General features: G+C 38.8%; 1 protein-coding gene across 1 annotated transcript; it reads left to right on the top strand.

The window, feature by feature from the left end:
- The first annotated feature begins 675 nt into the window (after positions 1 to 675).
- LOC121504305 (beta-1,4 N-acetylgalactosaminyltransferase 2-like) lies at positions 676 to 15652 on the top strand. The gene is made up of 12 exons (XM_041779018.1): positions 676 to 815; positions 922 to 1416; positions 2090 to 2224; positions 4393 to 4499; positions 6289 to 6326; positions 9907 to 9973; positions 10402 to 10515; positions 12395 to 12481; positions 12600 to 12781; positions 13354 to 13497; positions 15154 to 15382; positions 15465 to 15652. Exons 1-12 carry the CDS (start codon positions 676 to 678, stop codon positions 15650 to 15652), a joined length of 1926 nt encoding a protein of 641 aa, XP_041634952.1.
- The last annotated feature ends 4649 nt before the right edge of the window (positions 15653 to 20301 follow it).

Below are 20301 nucleotides of genomic sequence, written 5' to 3' on the forward strand. Positions count from 1 at the left end.
TTTACTTCCCCTATAGCATTGGGTGCCCCTAGCATTAGCCTATGCTGTCTTTACCTGGGGCTGGCTCTGGCCTTTGTGCCCTTAAGGTTTTGAAGAGTTAGGTGGGTGAGGCCATTGTGGGCATCATTCATACCTGGGCCCTGTCTTTAGGCACCTGTAATGGATCAAATTCAGGATTTATCTCTGATTTTTAAATGGACAGTACACCATATATATTCAGTGTTTCATAACACTGTTTTGTCAGAATTTAAAAATGAGTGAAAACCAGTGAAAACTTTTGCTTTTGTCTTTCAACTATGAAACCATTAATCTGGTTTCATTGCTTTTTAAGTAAAACATTGCAATATGTATCACAGAGAGAAAAACTACTGCAATGTCTGTTTTTGCAATATGTAAAGGCCCTGTTTGATTTTGTATAGCCTGAGACATGCTATAAACCTGTGACCTCCTGTGAAAGGAGCTACATCAAATCAACTTTACTTGCACACATCCTTCATATCACATATTCAAAGACCACCCTAGACCCCCCCACTCTCCTCGTACACTTGTCTTTGAACAAGCAGCCCAGGAAGATTTCAGGGGTAGGCTGACTGAAATTTTACAGAAATTTCCTCGCACTTGTGGTCAAAGAGCTTTGGGACAAGGTCATTAACTGGTCACCCCACCTTTCTACAGATGGCTTTTAGCCTCGGCCATAGGAAGCTGGTGCTTTCTGCTGTCATCATCCTGCTGGTGTTTTATATGTTCATATCCTACACCGACCCTGTCAAGGTGATGACTAATATTTACAAGACAGACGAATCACCACGTCTAAGGTAAGACTGCTGTGTATGTTTGTGTAAACTACTTTAGCTCTATCACCTCAACTGATATTTAATAGTGTCACAGAGTGTCTCCCTTGATTTCTTCATCATTTCTAAGTCTTCTGAAGTCCACTCAACAGATCTCCATGTTAAAAGAAGATATTAGCAAAACATATTTAAGTGCAGCTAATTCAACGGCAAACTTGCAGCATCAATCAATCAACCAATCTCTGGAGCAGAACCAGACTGATGATGACAGGGCAGAGACCTGGAGAAACAACCAGACTGATGATGGCAGGGCAGAGACCTGGAGAAACAACCAGACTGATGATGGCAGGGCAGAGACCTGGAGAAACAACCAGACTGATGATGACAGGGCAGAGACCTGGAGAAACAACCAGACTGATGATGAAAGGGCAGAGACCTGGAGAAACAACCAGACTGATGATGAAAGGGCAGAGACCTGGAGAAACAACCAGACTGATGATGAAAGGGCAGAGACCTGGAGCAGCACAACACTGAGAGCCTCAACAGCCTCTTCAGCTTCCTCACAGCCTCTGCTCTTTTCATCTTCAAGTTGCCCCCTCACTGAAGATTTGGATATGTGGTTTATGTAGATCTGTCCAGCCTTGCTGGTCACTTGTTCTTGACTAAAGGAGTAATTTCAGTCCACCCAGCAACAGCGTAGGCTAATGAAAACTAGAAAACAACCTGTTAGCCACTTAGCAGACTGTTAGCTTGGATAGGATGCTGTTATACAGTCCCTCCAGAACTGACCACAAAAGTCATTCGTTTTTCTCAAGCATTTTATGAAACATTATTGAGGGGGAGTCTCACAGGCATGTAAGATATCATCAAGAAATTACTGATTAACGTCATGGCTCTGTAAACATTCGTACATGAAAACAAGGGGATTGAGTCATGCATAATTAATTGCAAGACTGGTCTGACAAGCATGCCCAGGAGGTTCACCCCCCCCCCTTCCCCCCACCCCACCGGAAGGGCTTCAGAAGGGCGCTTCAGAAACCAGTTAGGGACATCACTGACACTACATCCATCTTTTATAGTTTTTGATGGCAGTGGGCAAGTGCCAATAGAAATACATGCGCAAGTACTAACACTCCATCACCTTAGCTAGGTCTGGGAATCCAGCAGAGGTAGAGGATGGTTGGCTGGATTCAGCTCGTTAAAAAAAACTACCTCTGTTTTGATTTTTTTTTTTAAATGAAAAAGGGGAGCACAGAACTGAGACAATCTTGACATGTTTATAACCTTCTTTCTCACAGGGCAATGCCACCTAGACCTTACAATTCGTGCACTTGTGTCGATCACTCTACATTCTTCGAGCACCGCTTCCCCACAGATGAGTACAAGGAGCTGAAAAGCCGCCGAGCCAAGGAGTTTCAAAAGCACAAAGCCAGGTAGTGGGTTGATCTAGAATTTTCTGAAATGGGACAACAAATGATTGGATGTCTCCTTATTTCTCCACTCACTGTTCGTGTAAGCGTTCCTTCAGGATAGCTTGCACAGGCCACTTTATTAGGTACACTTGTTTAATTGCTTGTCAACACACATAGCTAATCAGCTATGAAGAAAGGGGATTTAAGTGACTTTGAATGTGATGTGGTTGTTGGTGCCAGACGGGCTGGTCTGAGTATTTAAGAAGCTGCTGATCGACTGGGATTTTCAAGCACAACCATCTCTGGGTTTTACAGAAAATGGTCTGAAAAAAGGAAAAATTCATTGTGAGTCGCAGTTATGTGGATGGAAATGCATTGTTGAGAATGGGCAGACTGGTTCAACATGATATAAAGGTAACAGTAACTCAAACAACCACTCATTACAACCAAGGTATTCATAATACCATCTCTGAACACACAACACATCAGACATTGAAGCAGATGGGCAGGATAATGCACCATGTCACAAAGCTCACATTGTCTCAGATAGTTTTTTTGAACATGACAATGAGTTTTCTGTACTCTAGTGGCCTCCACAGTCACTAGATCTCAATCCAGTATAGAGCACCTTTGGGATGTGGTGAAACTGGAGATTCACATCATGGATGTGCAGCTGACAAATCTGCTGCAACTCTGTCATGTCACTATGGACCAAAATCTCTGAGGAATGTTTCCAAAACTTTGTTGAAACATATGTGGAAATGCAGAGAATGGTTTTGACATGGCAGATAGATTTTTTTCTTTACTGGCAACTAAAGTCATATCAAGCAGGGTCCTGATGTTTGTCACGAGAAGCGTGTGCATGTTGGAAGGTCAGTTCATAACAATCCTCTATGAAGACGTTTTCCCAATAAATTACATGTTTTATCACTAGCAAGTCTAACATGCCCATGTAGTAACTTACAGGAAGTTGTGAGTTACAGTGCCACCTAGTGGACTCATGAATTCAGAATAGGCTGCATTTAGATCAGGAAAAAAGATCCTCAAACTCAAACTCAAATCAAGCCAACTCGACAAAACAGAATAAGTGTTATAAATCACATTTTAAACAATACAACAAATCAACTAAATGTTCTTGTTTGTGAAGGTCCAGATGGAAACAGGTCAGCTGGTCTTATGAGTCACAATTTCTGCAACATCATTTGAATTAGCACATCCAATAAATCACCTTTGATGCTTGCTTTGATCCCCATCGTCTTCATCAGTATTGAATTATGATACCAACAGGTACTGGTGCCAATGCATCAGATACCTACCAGACCGAATAACAACACAGATATTAATACATTAACACCTGTTAACCCAAATGAAAGGCACAAAATAGAATTTGTGTGATTTCTCTGCACTCACTTTTTTTCAGCTCAGCATGAATGTCTTCATTTTGCTGTCTGGAGTAATGTCTCTGCTCTGCTTGCATTTTCCTACCAAGGAAATAATCATTCATCATTTACTTTATTGACCATCTCATACAGAACACCGGTGTATGAATTTTTTTTTTTTTTTGAGCCTCTTAACAAAGTTAGACTGGTTTCCTTTCCTTATCTTACGTCCTACTGGCATCTTTAAAAGATACTTCCAAGAGGATCTGACTGCAGTCCTTGACAGTCAACACCACAAACTAAGGAAAACCCAAAGAGGGTTAGGTTTAGGCACCCAAGGCCTAAAGGTTAGGGTTGAAGGGAGGGGTTAAAATCAAAATAACACACCACAAACTAAGGAAATACTCAACACAGGTTAATATGTCACTTCCCAACCCACAGTCGAGGCCGCCCCATTGTAGAGGTCTGCAACAGATGAGCCCAAAACACCCCACTATAGAGGTCTGCACCCAGATGCCTCTCAATATTTCAGGGGATAATTTACAATACCCAGACAGCTTTCATTCTCCCACAAACCCTTTCTTCTCTAAAAAGTAGCAATTCAGGCACCATTTAGTTAACTCTGTTTAGAAAGTATTGATTTAGTATGAGAAAAATCCCAAACAGTACTCAGCTCTACTGCTGGCATGTTGTTGGCTGATTAGATATTAGTATTAAATAAAGTTGAACAGATGTGCCAAATAAAGTGATAGATAACTTTACAAAGATAACCATAAAGTACCCACATTTATTACCGCTCTCCTCACACAGGACACAATCTGTTTTGTCTAAACTGCTGTTTGCTGCTCCCAACTCTCCTCTACATTACCCCATCCAGGGCTTCACTGTACGACCTCTGACCCCCACCGTTATACCAGGTATGTTGGTCCAGAGTTTCTACTAGACTTTTTGTCTCCGGCAAAAATGCCTAGAAGTCCTCAAGAATTATAGCCATCTAGAACAACTACCAGACATTTGCTGTAGATAGCCATCTGTGACCAGTAGCTTACATTTAACCATAAAACAGACTGGTGTGTCTAACTTTGAATTGATTAAAAAAAAGTCTCAGTCACTTTCTTTTCCTAAAAGTTGATTTTGCGGCACCTGGTGTCATAAATGATCCATCAATCCATCCATTTTCTTCTGCAACCCAGACATCTCTCTCCAGCAACATTTTCCAGGTTTCCCTCAGGGATTCTGAGGCTTCCCAGGTCAGAAGAGATATATAATCCCTCCAGTGAGTCCTGAGTCTACCTCAGGGTCTGTAACACCACATTATGTAATAATGTAATAGATTTTCCATCCATCATGTAATAACACCGCATTTTCTAAGCCACTAAGCGGTTAGAGTTAGGGCAAGGTAGTTGGGTAGGGCATACCTTGGAGCCCACACTACGTCCTATGGTTAGAGTTATTACATAATGCCGCGTTATTACATAATGTGGCTTTACAGGGTCTCCTTCCAGTTGTTTGTGCCTGGAAGACCTCCACAGGGAGGCAACCAGGAGGCATCCTGATCAGATGCCAGAATCTTAACTGGCTCTTTCCAATGTGAAGGAGCAGGGGCCCTACTTCGACATCTCTCTGGATGTTAAAGCTCCTCAACCTTATCTCTAAGGCTGAGGCCAGACACCCTCCTGAGGTATCTCATTTCAACAGCTTTAACCCATGGTCTTATTCTTTCAGTCATTACCCACAGTTCATGTTCATAGGTGAGAGTTGGTATGAAGATCGACCGGTAAATTGAGTTTTGCCTTACAACTCAGCTTCCTCTTCACCACAACGGTACAGTACAACGTCTGCACTACTGCAGATGCTGCACCAAGCAGCCTGTCGATCTTCCAGTCCACTCACCTACACATACCCCTTCACCTGGGCCAAAGACACCTTCCCCACCCAGGGTCAGCATCTGGGCCAGTGTGGGTAGAATTACCCAAGTGAAGGAGTCAAAAAAGATTATTCTCATAAAACCAAATTGTATAAATGGCCATTTATACTTAGAACCACCACGCGGGTAAAATTTACCCCAAATGTTGTCATTGATTTTCCCTTCCCACCTTCTCTCTTCTGCTGCACTGCTTAATCACAAATCATATCAACCTTCAAGATAAATACTACAGGCACAAAAAGAGTTTCAAGAGTGTGAAATGTCAATAGATATGCTCAGTGCTTGGAGTGAAGAATAATTTGATATTGGAGAAGTTAATAAATGAGTACTCAATCCTAAAACAGTTTTGGATGTGATGGATCATCATCCGACTGTGGTCTAGTTCTCTTTCTGTGGTCAATGACTTGTTCATTGTGCGTGGTTGAATAATACTCTTGATCTGTGCTATTCATGAAAATCAGTTTAATCTAATATTGGGTAAATTTTACTTGTTGGTCCCTGTTGGCATATTTTTTCAGCCTGACATTTTGGCTGTTGATATCTTTATCTGCCACCGATTGCTTGTGAAACGACAAAGACCAGTAAAGACCGGCTAACAGAAACACTATGTTGCTATCTGGTTATTGTTCACAAACATTTTCAATGAAAGTTTACAGAAAAAAAAGAGTGAAAATTACAATCATAAAGCAGACCAATATGCATTTGTATATCTGTGTTTTCTTTTTTTTTTAATCTTTCTGACTGAAGTGCTGATTGTATTTTTTTTTTTTTTTTTTCAGGTTTGCAGCTTCATGCAGAAGAAAGAAAGAGCTACAGGGTTTGTATCAATATATTTTACATATGTCTGTCAAAAGAATGCATTTATTTTAATTAATTCAATTCTTGAAAAGTTTTGTATTTAACATTTTAATGCAAATTAATCACACTATCGTCATATTCCATAGATTTCTACAAGCATCCACTGTAGCATTGTACACTTAATGAAGAAAACACATTTTGTGGCCTTTTAAGTAATTCAGAAAGATGAGCACCATCCAGGACTGATTAATAAGACTCTCTCTCTTCACCTCCTCTCTCTTGGCTTCTATTGAGCTCTCACACAAGGCAGCCCATAAGGGGGGATTAAGGAGTTGGCGAAATCATGGTATATTCTAAAGTTAAGCTAATTTGTGGGGATGCTGAGCATCCACACTGCTGATATTTGCGTCGGCCATTTCGTTTTTTCCGTACGTTTTTTGACGCCTATCTCCTCTCTTGCTCTTTGAGCTATACTCATCATTCAAATACCATTCTATTCAGCTCTTTTAGGGACATGATGGCTATGACTTTTCTCATTTCTAACTTTTATGATTTTTGATATATTTAACTTTTTCTTCCAATTTTTTCCTGTTCAAATGAATGGGGCTTTTCTGAACATTTGCGCTTTTTTCAACTCCTCATAACTTTGGCAATCTTTGGGCTATTTTCACTATTCTATCATACTCTTCAGCTTCTTGTGCTCTTTTCAGTTCATCTCAATACTTTTTGATGCTATTTAAAATTTTTCAACTATTTTGCATTCTCTAAAACTAAAATTACATTATTTCAGATGGGCCACCTCTTTAAATTCTCTAAAACTGTTTCAACTTCTAAGGCTTATTACTTCAGCTCACTTCCACATACCGACTTAATTTTTGCTTTAAAACATAGACAAACTCTTCAGCTATTTAGGAATGATTCACAATTTTGATATCTTTTACAGATTTCTTATAATCACTGATCAAACTTCATGAATATTTGAGCTCTCTCAGACGTTTACAGTGGGAGTAAATGAAGAGCCTTAGAGTGATGATGTCACACTTCAGAGCACAGAAGTTGTGTGAAATAGAGGGAGAACTTCCTAAACAAACTGCTCTCCTGAAAAAATATTTGGTCCACAGTTATATGATGAACAGCAAAACGTAGCCACACATCTCCTCTTGCACACAAAAAAGATTTGATCAATGATTTTGACACAGTAATCTTCAAAGCATAGCCGACACCCCTTCAGCTGTCCATCTGCAGCAATACTATTGTTGAACAAAGATTCCTCAGTGCAAGCTTTCTAAACCACTTTTTTAACTAACTCTTGAAGCATGATTTTTCACTTTCCAGACATAAAAAAACATATCACCGCGTTCAGCAACTTCTGCTGATTCTCATAATATCTTTGGTTTTCTGCTAGCCTTCACAACTAAAGCTTAAATTGACGTTGTTTGAGTGCATGTTCTGACCTTTCAACCCTGTTTTTCTGAGCTCACTTTAACTGAACCCAACAGGCGCGACTAATTAGCTGTGATCTCAGCTGTGATGTCATACAGGCATTCGTTACCATAGCAACTTGGGAGTACTACACACACACATACAAACACAAAGTCAGGCTTTAACATTGTCTTTAACCAGAGTCCAAAACTAACTTTTTCACTTACCAGCCAGGCTGGCTGTTAAGTGAATTTTTTTACCAGCCAGGCAGATATTTTACCAGCCAACCAAATAAAAATTGCTATTAAGTGTTGTAATTTGCTATCAGTATTATTTAACATGTCATTTGAGTCTTGTATGCGATTCTCAGTCAATATTTTAATAGTATGCACTAATACTAGCAATAATGTATGCTAAAAGAGACAAAAAGTGAGTTAAAAGACACTTATTATGTGTAGAACAACAAATGAACTTGCTTCTGTTGATTCTTGTTTTTATAACATCACAATTCCAACCATCCTTTATCTGGGCTAGGCAAAATGACTCAAGAGATACTCTAACAGAGTTACTTTAAATTTTATTTTTGGTTTATTATTTATGTATTGTTCTAGTTTTCTTAGAAGTTTAGTTTTCTTACGTTTGGTTTAGTTTTAACCTTATGGTCCACTTAGGAGCCTACAACAAATCAATTTTTTTTTTTTTGTATACAGTCTTCATTAACAATCTAAATGGACTAAAAAGAGACAATGAGAAAAACTATCAAGGCGCCTTCACAGTGCGGTTAATCTGTAGTCTGGACATGGGGGCGTGAGCATCTCCTGCTCTAACCGCAGCTGAGAGGGACTGCTGCGCGAGGAGTGGGCTGCCTTTCAGTGCTTTGGGGCAGGAAGGGGCCCACGGCAGCACCCCACTGCTCTAGAGGCGCTACAACGATACGTGCGTTCATGTCAGAGTCTCCCAAAGTCTCCAGTAACACCAGAAAAAGTTGCTAGATTTGTTGCTAATCGCTTTTTTGAAAGAGTCGCTAGAGGGGTCTGAAAACCTGCTAATATAGCGACAAAGTCCCTATGTTGACAACACTGCGAAGAGGTACGGCTACAGTAACAACCAGCTATCCACCTCTGCGCGCTGTGAATGACATCATGACTGACGCAACTACGTGAACAATAATAACTCACTAGAGTGGCGAGTGGTCTTAAAAATTTACCAGCCAGAGACAAAATCTACCCATAACTGGTGAGTGGCGAGTGTTAGTTTTGGACCCTGTCCTTAACTATATCATACATGCAGCTTTAATTAAGCAATTTTAAAGCTCTCATCTTCACATTATAATTATACAATGTGCTTATCTGTAAATCTTTTTCAGAAATCACCCGTTACCCATTTGCATAAATGAGTTAAAAATGGTAAGAATTGGCAGAAAACGTGATGAAAAGGGGTTAAAATTTGGCAAAAAAAAAAGGCAGAAATGGGTGAAAATTGATGAAAAGGGGCAAATAATTGTGGCAAAATTGGTGGGAAAATTGGTGGGAAAAGTGGTTAAAAAGTGTCACAAATAGATAATTTCAGTACCAGAACCTTGTAATCACTTGACACAGTTTCCAGTTCCAACATCAGCTAATAGCCCAGACACTAGCACCAGTGCTTCTGATCCTACATGCATGCACTGATACCATCAATAAATCACAACTGGAGAGGGCTCATTCTCTAGGGCTGTCAGGGTCCAGCCAAATCTGCATGACGGCCTGCTCACACTCACTCACCCACATGCAAACTTCTTTGTTTAAAGGTTTACTGCTACTTCAAAAACGTGTAAAGTTTCAGCTTCAGCTTCAGGTGGCACATCTTGGAGGCACCTCTCATAAAATATTGTCTTTTTTTTTTTTTTTTTTTTTTTTTTTTTTTTTTTTGCTCCAGCTTGGTTTGCTGTTTCTTTGCAGGAAGGCAAGGCATCCACTTAAAGTCTGTTTTTTTTTTGGACATTTCTCATTGTAGGTTATTCCAGTAGGTATAGAAAAGACACTGTGGTGCAAGACACTGCTGAAATCCACCTGCATTTTTGTAGGTTTGCAGGTTCTCACTTATGCCCTGCTGTCTTGAAACTAAGTTTTTAAGATATTTATATTCATTGTGATAATTGATCAAAGAAAACTGTGCCATGTGTTTGTCAACTCCAGGTAACCTTAAAGGTGACCAAAGGAGTGCTGACCACTAAAGCTCCACCGGAACATGTTAACGTTGTTGGTAAGGTATTGTTTGTCACTGAAACACTAACAGTATAAGACTATGATTTTTTTCTGTTACATGGAAAACCCCACAGTTATCATGATAGAGACTGAATATATGAAAGCAAATCATTTGTCACATCTCTGTACTCCATATGAGTCAGTCAAAACCATGATAGTTCCATGAAAAATGGTGAACGTATGATCCATTTCCACTGATGGTGACTTAACCTCTATTGTGCAGGGGGGGTGTAACACTTGTTGATTCAACCTTGTAGATTCCCAACAAGGTGTATATGATATAAAATGGTTGGCCACTGCACCCTTTTTTCAAATCTTTAATCAAGGACAATCAAAGGTTTGACATAATATCACATTCACTGAGGCTAATACTGAGGAATTTCATGGATACACTAGCTAAAAAGATGTGTTATATTTTACCCACAGGTACTGGTACGAATGAGCTGATTATTGAGTCTAACAACAAACATAACTTCAGCTACCTGCTGACAACAGTGACATATACGAGCACCATCTACCATGTAAACACCGGAGACCTTGGTGAGTATGCAACAAGAAGGAAAATTATCTTTATGGGTAAACGTGCAATGCAAGAAGTCTTGATTAAAAAGAAATGTGGACCAGACACCCAGGTCTAAGGTTGAAACTGGACTATCTGACATTAAATGCATTTGATAGGTTAAAAAGTTTCAGAGGTTTGTACCTTTATGTAAATGTAAAATAGTAAAGGAACTTGAGCAGTGGGAGAAAATTGGGGTTAAGTGTCTTGCTCAAAGATACATCAATATGTGACTGTAAGAGCTGGCGAATGAACCAATAACTTTACAGCTCAGAGACAACCAAATCTACCTACAGAGCCACAGCCAGCTGATTTTAAATGATGGCTCTAGAACTTTTCCACAGTCATTTTCTGTAGTTTGTTATGGTTATTCTGATAAAACTGTGTCATACTTAAAGCTCTGATACCAAAAGCAAGTCCCGTAAACCGCAAGCTATGATGGTAAACGTTGTCTCAAACACCAGAAGTTATGGTGGTAAAACCATATCTCTTACTCTTAGTATGCGATATGGTAGTAAAACAGTGTCTCAATTCACCAAAATCTATGGTAGTAAAACAGTGTCTTATTCACCAATAGCTAAGGTAAACAGTGTCTCATTCACCAAAATGTAAGTTAGTAAAACAGTGTCTCAATTCACCAAAATCTAAGGTAGTGAAACAGTGTCTCAATTACCAAAAGTTATGGTAGTAAAACAGTGTCTCATCGACCAAAATCTATGGTAGTAAAACAGTGTCATTCACCAAAAGTTACAGTAGGTAAACAGTGTCTCATTTACCAACATTTATAGAAGGAAAACAGTGTCTCATTCAGCAAACTCTATGGTAGTAAAACAGTGTGCAATTCACCAAAAGCTATGATTGTAAAACAGTGTCTCATTGACCTAACTCCATGGTAGTAAAACAGTGTCTCATTCACCATATGTTAGATACTAACAGTGTCTTATTCACCAAAATCTTAGGTAGTCAAACAGTGTCTCATTCACCAAAATCTAAGATAGTAAAAGAGTGTCTCTTTAACCAAATCTAAGGTAATAAAACAGTCTCTCATCCACCAAAATCAAAGTTAGTTTAACAGTGTCTCATACACCAAAACAAAGGAAGTAAAAAGTATCTAATTCTCCAAAAACTAAGGTAGTAAAACAGTGTCTCATTCACCAAAATCTAAGGTAGTAAAACAGTGTATACTTCCCTTCTAGTTATGCTCTGACAGTTATTCTAGTAAACTTCTGAATACTACTCTTAAAGTTATTGTCGTAAAAGTGTGTCTCATTGTCTCATACACTAAAAGTTGCAGTAGTAAACGTGCATTACAGGGTAGTAAAGCCGTGTCATACTCCGAAAGTTATAGAAGTAAAGCAGGTCTCATACACCAAAGGGTCTGTTCGTAAAACCCTGTGTCATACACTGAAAGTTATGGTGGTACACTACATCTCATTCATCTATTGAAATGATAACAAAAGAGCACACATTCCTCTGGATGAACTGATGAAAAAATGTAAAGATGGGTTGGCCTTTTTTATCTTCCTTTTTCATGTCCAATTGGGCTGGCACCTAAAGCTGTCTTGGTTCTATTTATAAATATTGGTATATTTATGATTAACTGCATTTTAGATCTCACACTTTTTATAATGAAGCTTGATATTTTCATGTTAACCGCTAAGTTGTTTTGGTGCCCTATATGTTTCTTGTGGTTTTTTTTTTTTTTTTCAGTTTAAATGTAAGAAGGAGTAACAATGTCCAACTACAATGAATAAAATTACTAACTAAAGAAGTATTATTTTTTCTTTGTGTGGGATAAAATTATTTTCCTTGATGTCGTTATGTGCCAATAAAACCCAGCTTTTGTTTTCTCTTTTCCAGTGTTATTCACATTCGAGAACCATGAAGCCGTGTTTCCCATTACCATCAGAGAGCCGCCAGTTCCAGTGCTGTATGACATGGGGCATGGTAATAGTCAATTATAGGGATACTTTTTTTTTTTTTACTTTTTCTAGCATTAGTCTTGATCTTTAGACTGTCTTATTGTTCATTCTGTTGTTTTGCACTTTTTCCTCCTTTTTCTCAGATATCAATTCTCAAGTCACCATCATCACCAAGACGTTTCTTCGGTACTCAAAACTCAGGGTGTTGTTGAGCAGCATCCGTAAGTTCTACAGCAAAATCACCATCATCATTGCAGATGACAGCTTGGAGCCACAGAAGGTGACTGGAGAGAACATCCAACACTACATCATGCCTCCTGCGCAGGTAAACAAACATGAATGCTGAACAAATGAAGATTATTTATTTTTTGTGACAAGCTACTTGGCATTATATCATTTACCATTGGAAAGCCTGTTTTTTTCCCTTTTAAATGGTGTCACATTTATAGGGAACATGGGGTATGAGCAGCAAAGCTGAGTATGTGGGTTGCACCCATGAAAATTCTGCCAAATCTTTTCTGCAAATGCATAGTTTGAAGTGAGCCCTAATACCATCTTCAAACTAAAGGCCAAGTTCCATGTAATGGGGGATGTCAGAGACAGGCTGCAAAGTGAGGGTCCTGAGAAGATGACACCCCTAGAAGACCATTTCCTCACCCTGTTAACAATTAGGAATCACAGGCTGTCTTCTACAGATTTGCAGTGACGGTTGGCAGGATGATACAGCTGATGGCTCACAGCCCAGACAGTCCAGAACAGACGCAACTAATCTCCATTCTCATAGAGCTAAAATGAGGCCTGCTATGACTGCCCTTCACCATCAGGCCCATTTGCACAGGTTTCAATTATCAACTCAAATGAAGGCTACAGAACGTGTTCTTTGATTTTATTTTTCAGGGCTGGTTCGCAGGCAGGAACCTTGCAGTCTCCCAGGTAACAACCAAGTACTTCCTGTGGGTGGATGATGATTTCGAGTTCACAGAGAATACGAAGATAGAGAAGATGGTGGAAGTGATGGAGGCAGTTCCAGACTTAGATGTGGTAAGAATGAAACACGTTTAGTCAGGCCAGCCCATGGAAGTGGCAAGGCCCCTGAAAAGCCCAGTGAATGGGCGCTTCCCAGATGTGATTTATTTAGGATGTCAGATGCATGAGTGTCGGACCAGTGGTATTGGTGCTGGCGTCCTGGCTAACAGTTACCTCAAGTTATCACTGGGTCTGATGTTGTTTAACTGTGCCACTTTTAACCTAATTTCACCATGTTTTGTGCCACTTTTAACACATTTTCACCATATTTTGCCACTTTGTTATCCTTTTTTAAACTCCATTTGCCACATACTGCCACTTTTTGCAATGTAAAATGCATTTAGCCACTTTGATGCCAGTTTTAGCCCATTTTGCCACTTCTAACTCCTTCTTGCTACTTTTTTTGCAACTTTTCTACCATAAGCCAGTTTCTGCCCTTACTCATTTACACTTCTTTTTTTTTTTTTTGGCACGTTTAATAAAAATATCTCCTTTAGATATTTATCTCCTTTCATTTTGCCAATTTTGGCCACGTTTAACCTCTTTTTTTGCCATTTTTCACCTTTTTTTTTTTCAAAATTTGCCACCTCTGACACATTTTTACCACTGTCTTCCCAGTTTTAACACCTTTTTACCACTTTAAACCAATTTCAGCCTGTTTGTTGCCCTTTTTTAAATTCCATATTGCCACTTTAAGCTCTTTTTGCCATTTGAAATCCATTTAGCCACTTCAATGCCAGTTTTGGCCCATTTTGCAACTTCTTGCCACTTTAAACTTCTAGCTACTATTTTTGCAGCCTTTGGCCCATCCAAGCCAGTTTTTGCCTTAACCCATTGTCACCACATTTTTTTGCCACTTTTATCCAATTTTCAACAATATTTGCCACCCTTAACCTATTTTTAACACTGTCCTGCAAGTTAAACACCTTTCTTCCACTTTCTGCCCACTTTTGCCATTTTTTTTTCACCAATTTTTACCACTTCAAAATTATTTTAGCCACTTTTAGCCCACTGTCTTGCCTGTTTGTTTGTTTTTTGCCACTTTTAACTTCTATTTTTGGCATTTTTTTTTTTTTTTTGTCATTTTTTACCAACATTTGTCACATTTATCCCATTTTACCACTGTTTTGCCAGTTGTAATACCTTTCTACCACTTTAAACCAATTTTTGCCAGTTTGTTGCCCTTTTTTCTGTGGAACCTTTAGCACATTTCTTCCACATTTTGCCACTGATAACCCAGTTTCACAACATTTTTGACACATTTTGTCTTTTAAAACCTCTTTTTGCCACTTATCTCAACTTAGAATCTATTACCCCACTTTTAACCATTTTGTGCCACTTTCTGCCATTTTTAGCAAATTAAGTCACTTTTTGCCACATTTGACCTTTTTGCACTTCCTTTGCAATTTTTATCCTATTTCCACCACTTTTCGCCACCGATAACCCAGTTTGCCACTTTTTTTCAACTTTCAGCCATTTTTTTTTTTTTTGCCAATATTTGACACTATAAGCCAATTTTGCCACGTTTTGCCACGTCTAACCTCTTTTTTCCATTTGTCTACCCTTTTGGTGCATGGATTACTGTTTCTTGTTTGAAACAGATGTTGGGAGGTGTATGCTGATAGTCACAGATTAGTAACTGATCAGCTCTTTCATATCTGTCTTTAACAGCTGGGTGGAGCCATGAAAGGAAGTCGGCTCTCCTTCACTGTCTTGTATGAAGAGGGAAATGAAATTGAGGGGGGTTGCCTTTACAGAAAATCTGCAGGAAGGTTCCAGCCACTTCCTGGTCACCCAGGATGCTTTCATGTCAGTGGAGTGCTAAACTTTTTCCTTGCTCGTACTGATGCCGTAGAGAAAGTGAGATTTGACCCCAAGCTCCAAAGAGTAGCCCATTCAGGTATGTTTGAATCCCTACATGTCTGTTGCAAATGATACCAGCAGATTTTTGCTCTAAAACAGATATCTGTCTCTGACTGTAGAGTTCTTCATCGATGGTTTTGGCTCACTGATGGTTGCCAGCTGTACCCATGTCACGATTAGTCATCAGCCTAGAGGAGGAAATACAGCGAGCTACGGTCGTTTCCGTCATCCTGGAAAAAAGGATGAGATGATGAAAGAAAGACTTCACTTCTTTAAAAACAACCTGAGGTGTATCCGCTATGGATAGAGGATATCTAGGGGTTAGGCCAAGGCCATATGGCACATTATAATCAGGATTACAGTCCAGTTATGTTTGTTTTTGCTCATAAGTACACATCTTCAGAAGCAGGGACGTTGTTAGGCCGTTTGTGGGGGGCTGAAGCCACCCCAAAATATTCCTCAGCCCCCCTAACAATAATTACGGTAAAAACTGTGATGAAATCAATGAATTTTGAGGAATCGGAAGGCATTCCCTTAGGAAAATTCAATCAGCCAGCCGATCTCCCATTTAAGTGGTCTCCATCTGGATTTACGTACCTTGGCATTAGGATATCTGCCAATCTTAACCATCTTTATAAACAAAATTTTACAAACATCGTTAAACAGATTTGAATCGATGGATGGATTTACCTCTATCTTTGATGGGTAGAGCAAGCCTGATAAAAATGAATGTTCTACCAAGGCTTCTTTATCCAAAGCAAATGCTACCTCTTTACATAACAAAAACTACAATTCATGATATTGACAAATCTATTTTATCTTAGGGTTAGCTTTACAAATCTTCTTTATTATAACTGGGCTTGTCATGCTCAAACAATTTACAACTGGATACATAATTTCTTGGAAGCCAAAACCACTCATATTGACGCCTGGTGCTGCCACCCACATTCTTTATTAAGTTTCCTGTTGAGTAATGCCGAGCTACCATTAGAAATTAGAAATTACTTAATCGTGTTAAATTCACTTAATACTTGGTGTGATATTTCTAAATCAACTGGACACAATAAATCTGCATCTTCCCTCCAACCAGTAACTAATAACAATTTCTTTCTACCAAGACAGGGCAAATGTATGTTTGAAAAATGGTTTGACAAAGGCATTAAAACAATAGGAGACTTGTTTGCTGCAGAGGTGTGAAAAAGTATTTGCCCCCTTTCTGATTCCTGAGTTTTTTGCATATTTATCACACTTAAATGTTTCAGATCATCAAACCAATTTATATATTTCACAAAGACAACCCAAACGAATACAAAATGCAGTGTTTGAATGATTATCTAATTTTTCAAGGGGGGAAAAAATCCAAACCTATCTGGCCCTGTGTGAAAAAGTAATTGCCCCCTGAACGTAATAACTTGTTGTGCCACCCTTGGCAGCAATAACTGAAATCAGGCGTTTGCGATAACAGGTGATCATACTAACCCTCTTTTCTTAAAATCTAAAGAACTCAAATTTGTGGATTTAGTTAAGTTTAAAACTGCTCAGATTATGCACAAAGCAAAAAAACAGAGTACTGCCGAAGAACTCACTGAGATTTTTCTCAAGCAGACAAGAGGAGTATAATTTGCGGGGGGAATTGAATTTTTAACAAACTGCAGTCCAGACAACTCAAAAAAGCATGTGCATTTCGGTTTGTTGAGTAACGCTTTGAAACAGCCTTGATATAAAACTTAAAATGTGCAATAACACAAAAAAATTCAAGTCCTGTTATAAGCAGATATTAATAGATCAATACAGAGTTCAAGAATAGCATAGGTAGGTAGAATTGTGTGGATGAAAATTTTTATGGAAATGTTTATGTTCATAGGAATGTAGGTGTGTTTGTTTAGATGTGTAGAAATTGTTGTGTATACACATATAACTACTTAAGGATTAGAATCTCTTAAAATGAATAGGATAGGTATGTATAGGCCTACGCTGTTGTGTGGAGGTTTATACACATTTACTCAGGTATTATTAAAATCTAATGAAAGGTAAAAAATGGTGGGTATTTATGCATATGTATATATGTATATACTATGTTTAGTTATTTTTGTACTCACTCGCATTGCAAAAATCTTTTATATTAAACTAATATGGTAGGTAGGTGCAGGTTCAGATAAGCATTTGTGCTTCCACCTGTCCCTTCTCAAACATTGCTGGAGCTCTTTTTTTGTCCTTTTGTTTGGTATGACAAGCGATATGATTTTCATTGAGCAATAAATTGTTGTATTTCTGTTGACGTTTTATGTTTGAGATGAATAAAGATCAATCAATCCATCAATGAGTGTTTCTCATCACTGTGGAGGAATTTGGACCCACTCTTCTTCACAGAATTGCTGTAACTCAGCCATATTGGAGGGTTTTCCAGCATGAACTGCCGTTTAAGGTCACACCACAGCATCTCAGTTGGATTGAAGTCCAGACCCTGACTGGGCCACTCCAAAACCTTAATTTAGTTTTTCTTGAGCCATTGAGAGGTGGACTTGTAGGTGTATTTCGGGTCGTTGTCCTGCTGCATAACCCGAGAGCGCTTGAGCTTGAGGTCATGAACTGATGGCCGGACGTTCGCCTTCAGGATTTTCTGGTAGATAGCAGAATTCATTGTTCCATCAATCACAGCAAGTGGTCCAGGTCCTGAAGCAGCAAAGCAGCCCCAGACCATCACACTGCCACCACCATATTTGACTGCTGGCATGATGTTCTTTTTATCAAATGCTGTTATTTTTACACCCGATGTAACGGGACTCAGACCTTCCAAAAAGTCCAATTTTTGTCTCATCAGTCCACAGATTATTTCTCCATAAGTCTTGGGGATCATCAAGATGTTTCTTGGAAAATGTGAGACGAGCCTTTGTGCTCTTTTTGGTCAGCAGTGGTTTTGGCCTTGGAACTCTCCCATGGGTGCCATTTTTGCCCAGTGTCTTTCTTATGGTTGAGTCATGAACTCTGACCTTAACTGAAGCCAGTGAGGCCTACAGGTCTTTGGATGTCGTTCTAGGTTCTTTTGTGACCTCTTGGATGAGTCGTGGTTGCACTCAGAGTGATTTTGGTTGGCCGACCACTCCTGGGAAGGTTCACCACTGTTCCTTGTTTTCTCCGTTTGTGGATAATGGCTCTGACTGTGGTTTGCTGGAGTCCCAAAGCCTTGGAAATGGCTTTGTAACCTTTTCCAGACTGAAAGATTCCAATCACTTTGTTTTTTCATTTGCTCTTGAATTTCTTTGGCTCGTGGCATGATGCGTTTCTTTTTGAGATATTGTAGCCTACTTCATTTTGTCTGACAGCTTCTATTTAAGTGATCTTTTCAATGAATCTGGCGGTAATCAGGCTTGGGTGTGGCAAGTGAAATTGAACTCGGCTTTCCAGAAACTGTGGTTAATCACAGTTAACTCATGATTTAACAAGGGGGGCAATTACTTGGGTTTACTTGGGTTGTCTTTGTGAAATATAAAAATTGGTCTGACGATCTGAAACATTTAAGTGTGATAAATATGCAAAAATACTCAGGAATCAGAAAGGGGGCAAATATTTTACACACCACTGTATGTCCTTCCAGCAGCTCCAGCTCACATTTGGATTATCCTCCACAGATTTGCAGATTAGAAATTTTGTATTCAGCTCTTACAGGTTTCCTGATGATAAATATACCAGGAGTCCCCTTGACAACTTCCTGTTGATTCCAAATATTAAACTAAAGTTCATTTCTTTATTTTATCAGAAGCTGCAGTCCCTTGAACCACATAGCATCAATAAAATCACCAGTGCATGGGAGACAGAGCTTGGAATTCAACCTAGTCAGGAAGAGTGGTCAAATTTATTTTCATCTAATAAAATCTTTACATGTAACCAGTTTAAGGAAAGTCAGTATCGAATATTTCATAGGATACAATGTACACCTCAGTTTCTTAATAAATGCAGCTCCAGCATATCTCCCCTATGTAAAAAAAAATTTTCACTTAATGTGGCAATGTCCTATGCTTGAACGTCTTTGGAAAAAATTTTTAAAAAGAACTCAGCACAATTTTACATATAAACATCAAGCTGAAACGGCATTGTTCCTGCTGGGATTCCCACCACAAGGCTTTATTATCGACTCCTCACAACACACTCTTCTTATGAAACTGTTGCTACTAGCTAGACATATTCTTTTTCAGTGGATCAAAGAGAAACCTCCGACAATAACACAGTGGTACAGAGAACTATACAAAGTTATACCAATGGAAAGCCTCTCTGCTAAATTAAAGGGGGGCGACACATTTTTTCAAAATCTGACAACCGGTTTTAGTTCATTTACTGTTTGAAATTACAGATTTACTGAGGAGTGGCAGATTAACTTCTGGTTGGAATCCCAGCTCCTAAAAGTTATCATGTAACAGAGAAAGAATGAGGCAAACTGCCTGAAATGACTGTTTCTCGTTCCTATTTCCCATTTTCATTTATTAATATGGTATATTACAATACTGCTGATTTCTTTTTTTTTTCATGGGTGTGTTAAACTCCTTCTGATAACTACACGTTATGTGATGTTCCATGGCTGAGTCTTGACGTTAGTGCTGTCTTGTCATAACGTTATTAAGTTTTACACTTGTTCTGGTCTGTATCTGTTATGTTTTGTGATTGTCAGGTTTTGTATTTGTCAGGTTGTGTATTAGCCATTTTTTTATATATATATTATTCATGTTTTGTATTTGTTCTGTGTTTTTTGGTTGTCTTCTGCTGCTGTTAATGTTTCTGAAAATTAATAAAATTGACAAAAAAAAAAAAAAAAGAAATTAATGAAGGAACACAGCATTATGTTACTCTCTGCTTATATAGTAGACATACTCAGCCTATGGCTCTCTAGTCACCTGTAGCTCTTTAGTGTCAAGTCTACATGAAAACTTTTATTTCCTTTTAATCGTGTTGTATTATCGTTGG

The sequence above is a fragment of the Cheilinus undulatus genome, linkage group 22 (genome assembly GCF_018320785.1).
Source record: "Cheilinus undulatus linkage group 22, ASM1832078v1, whole genome shotgun sequence".
NCBI classification, from domain to species: Eukaryota; Metazoa; Chordata; class Actinopteri; order Labriformes; family Labridae; genus Cheilinus; species Cheilinus undulatus.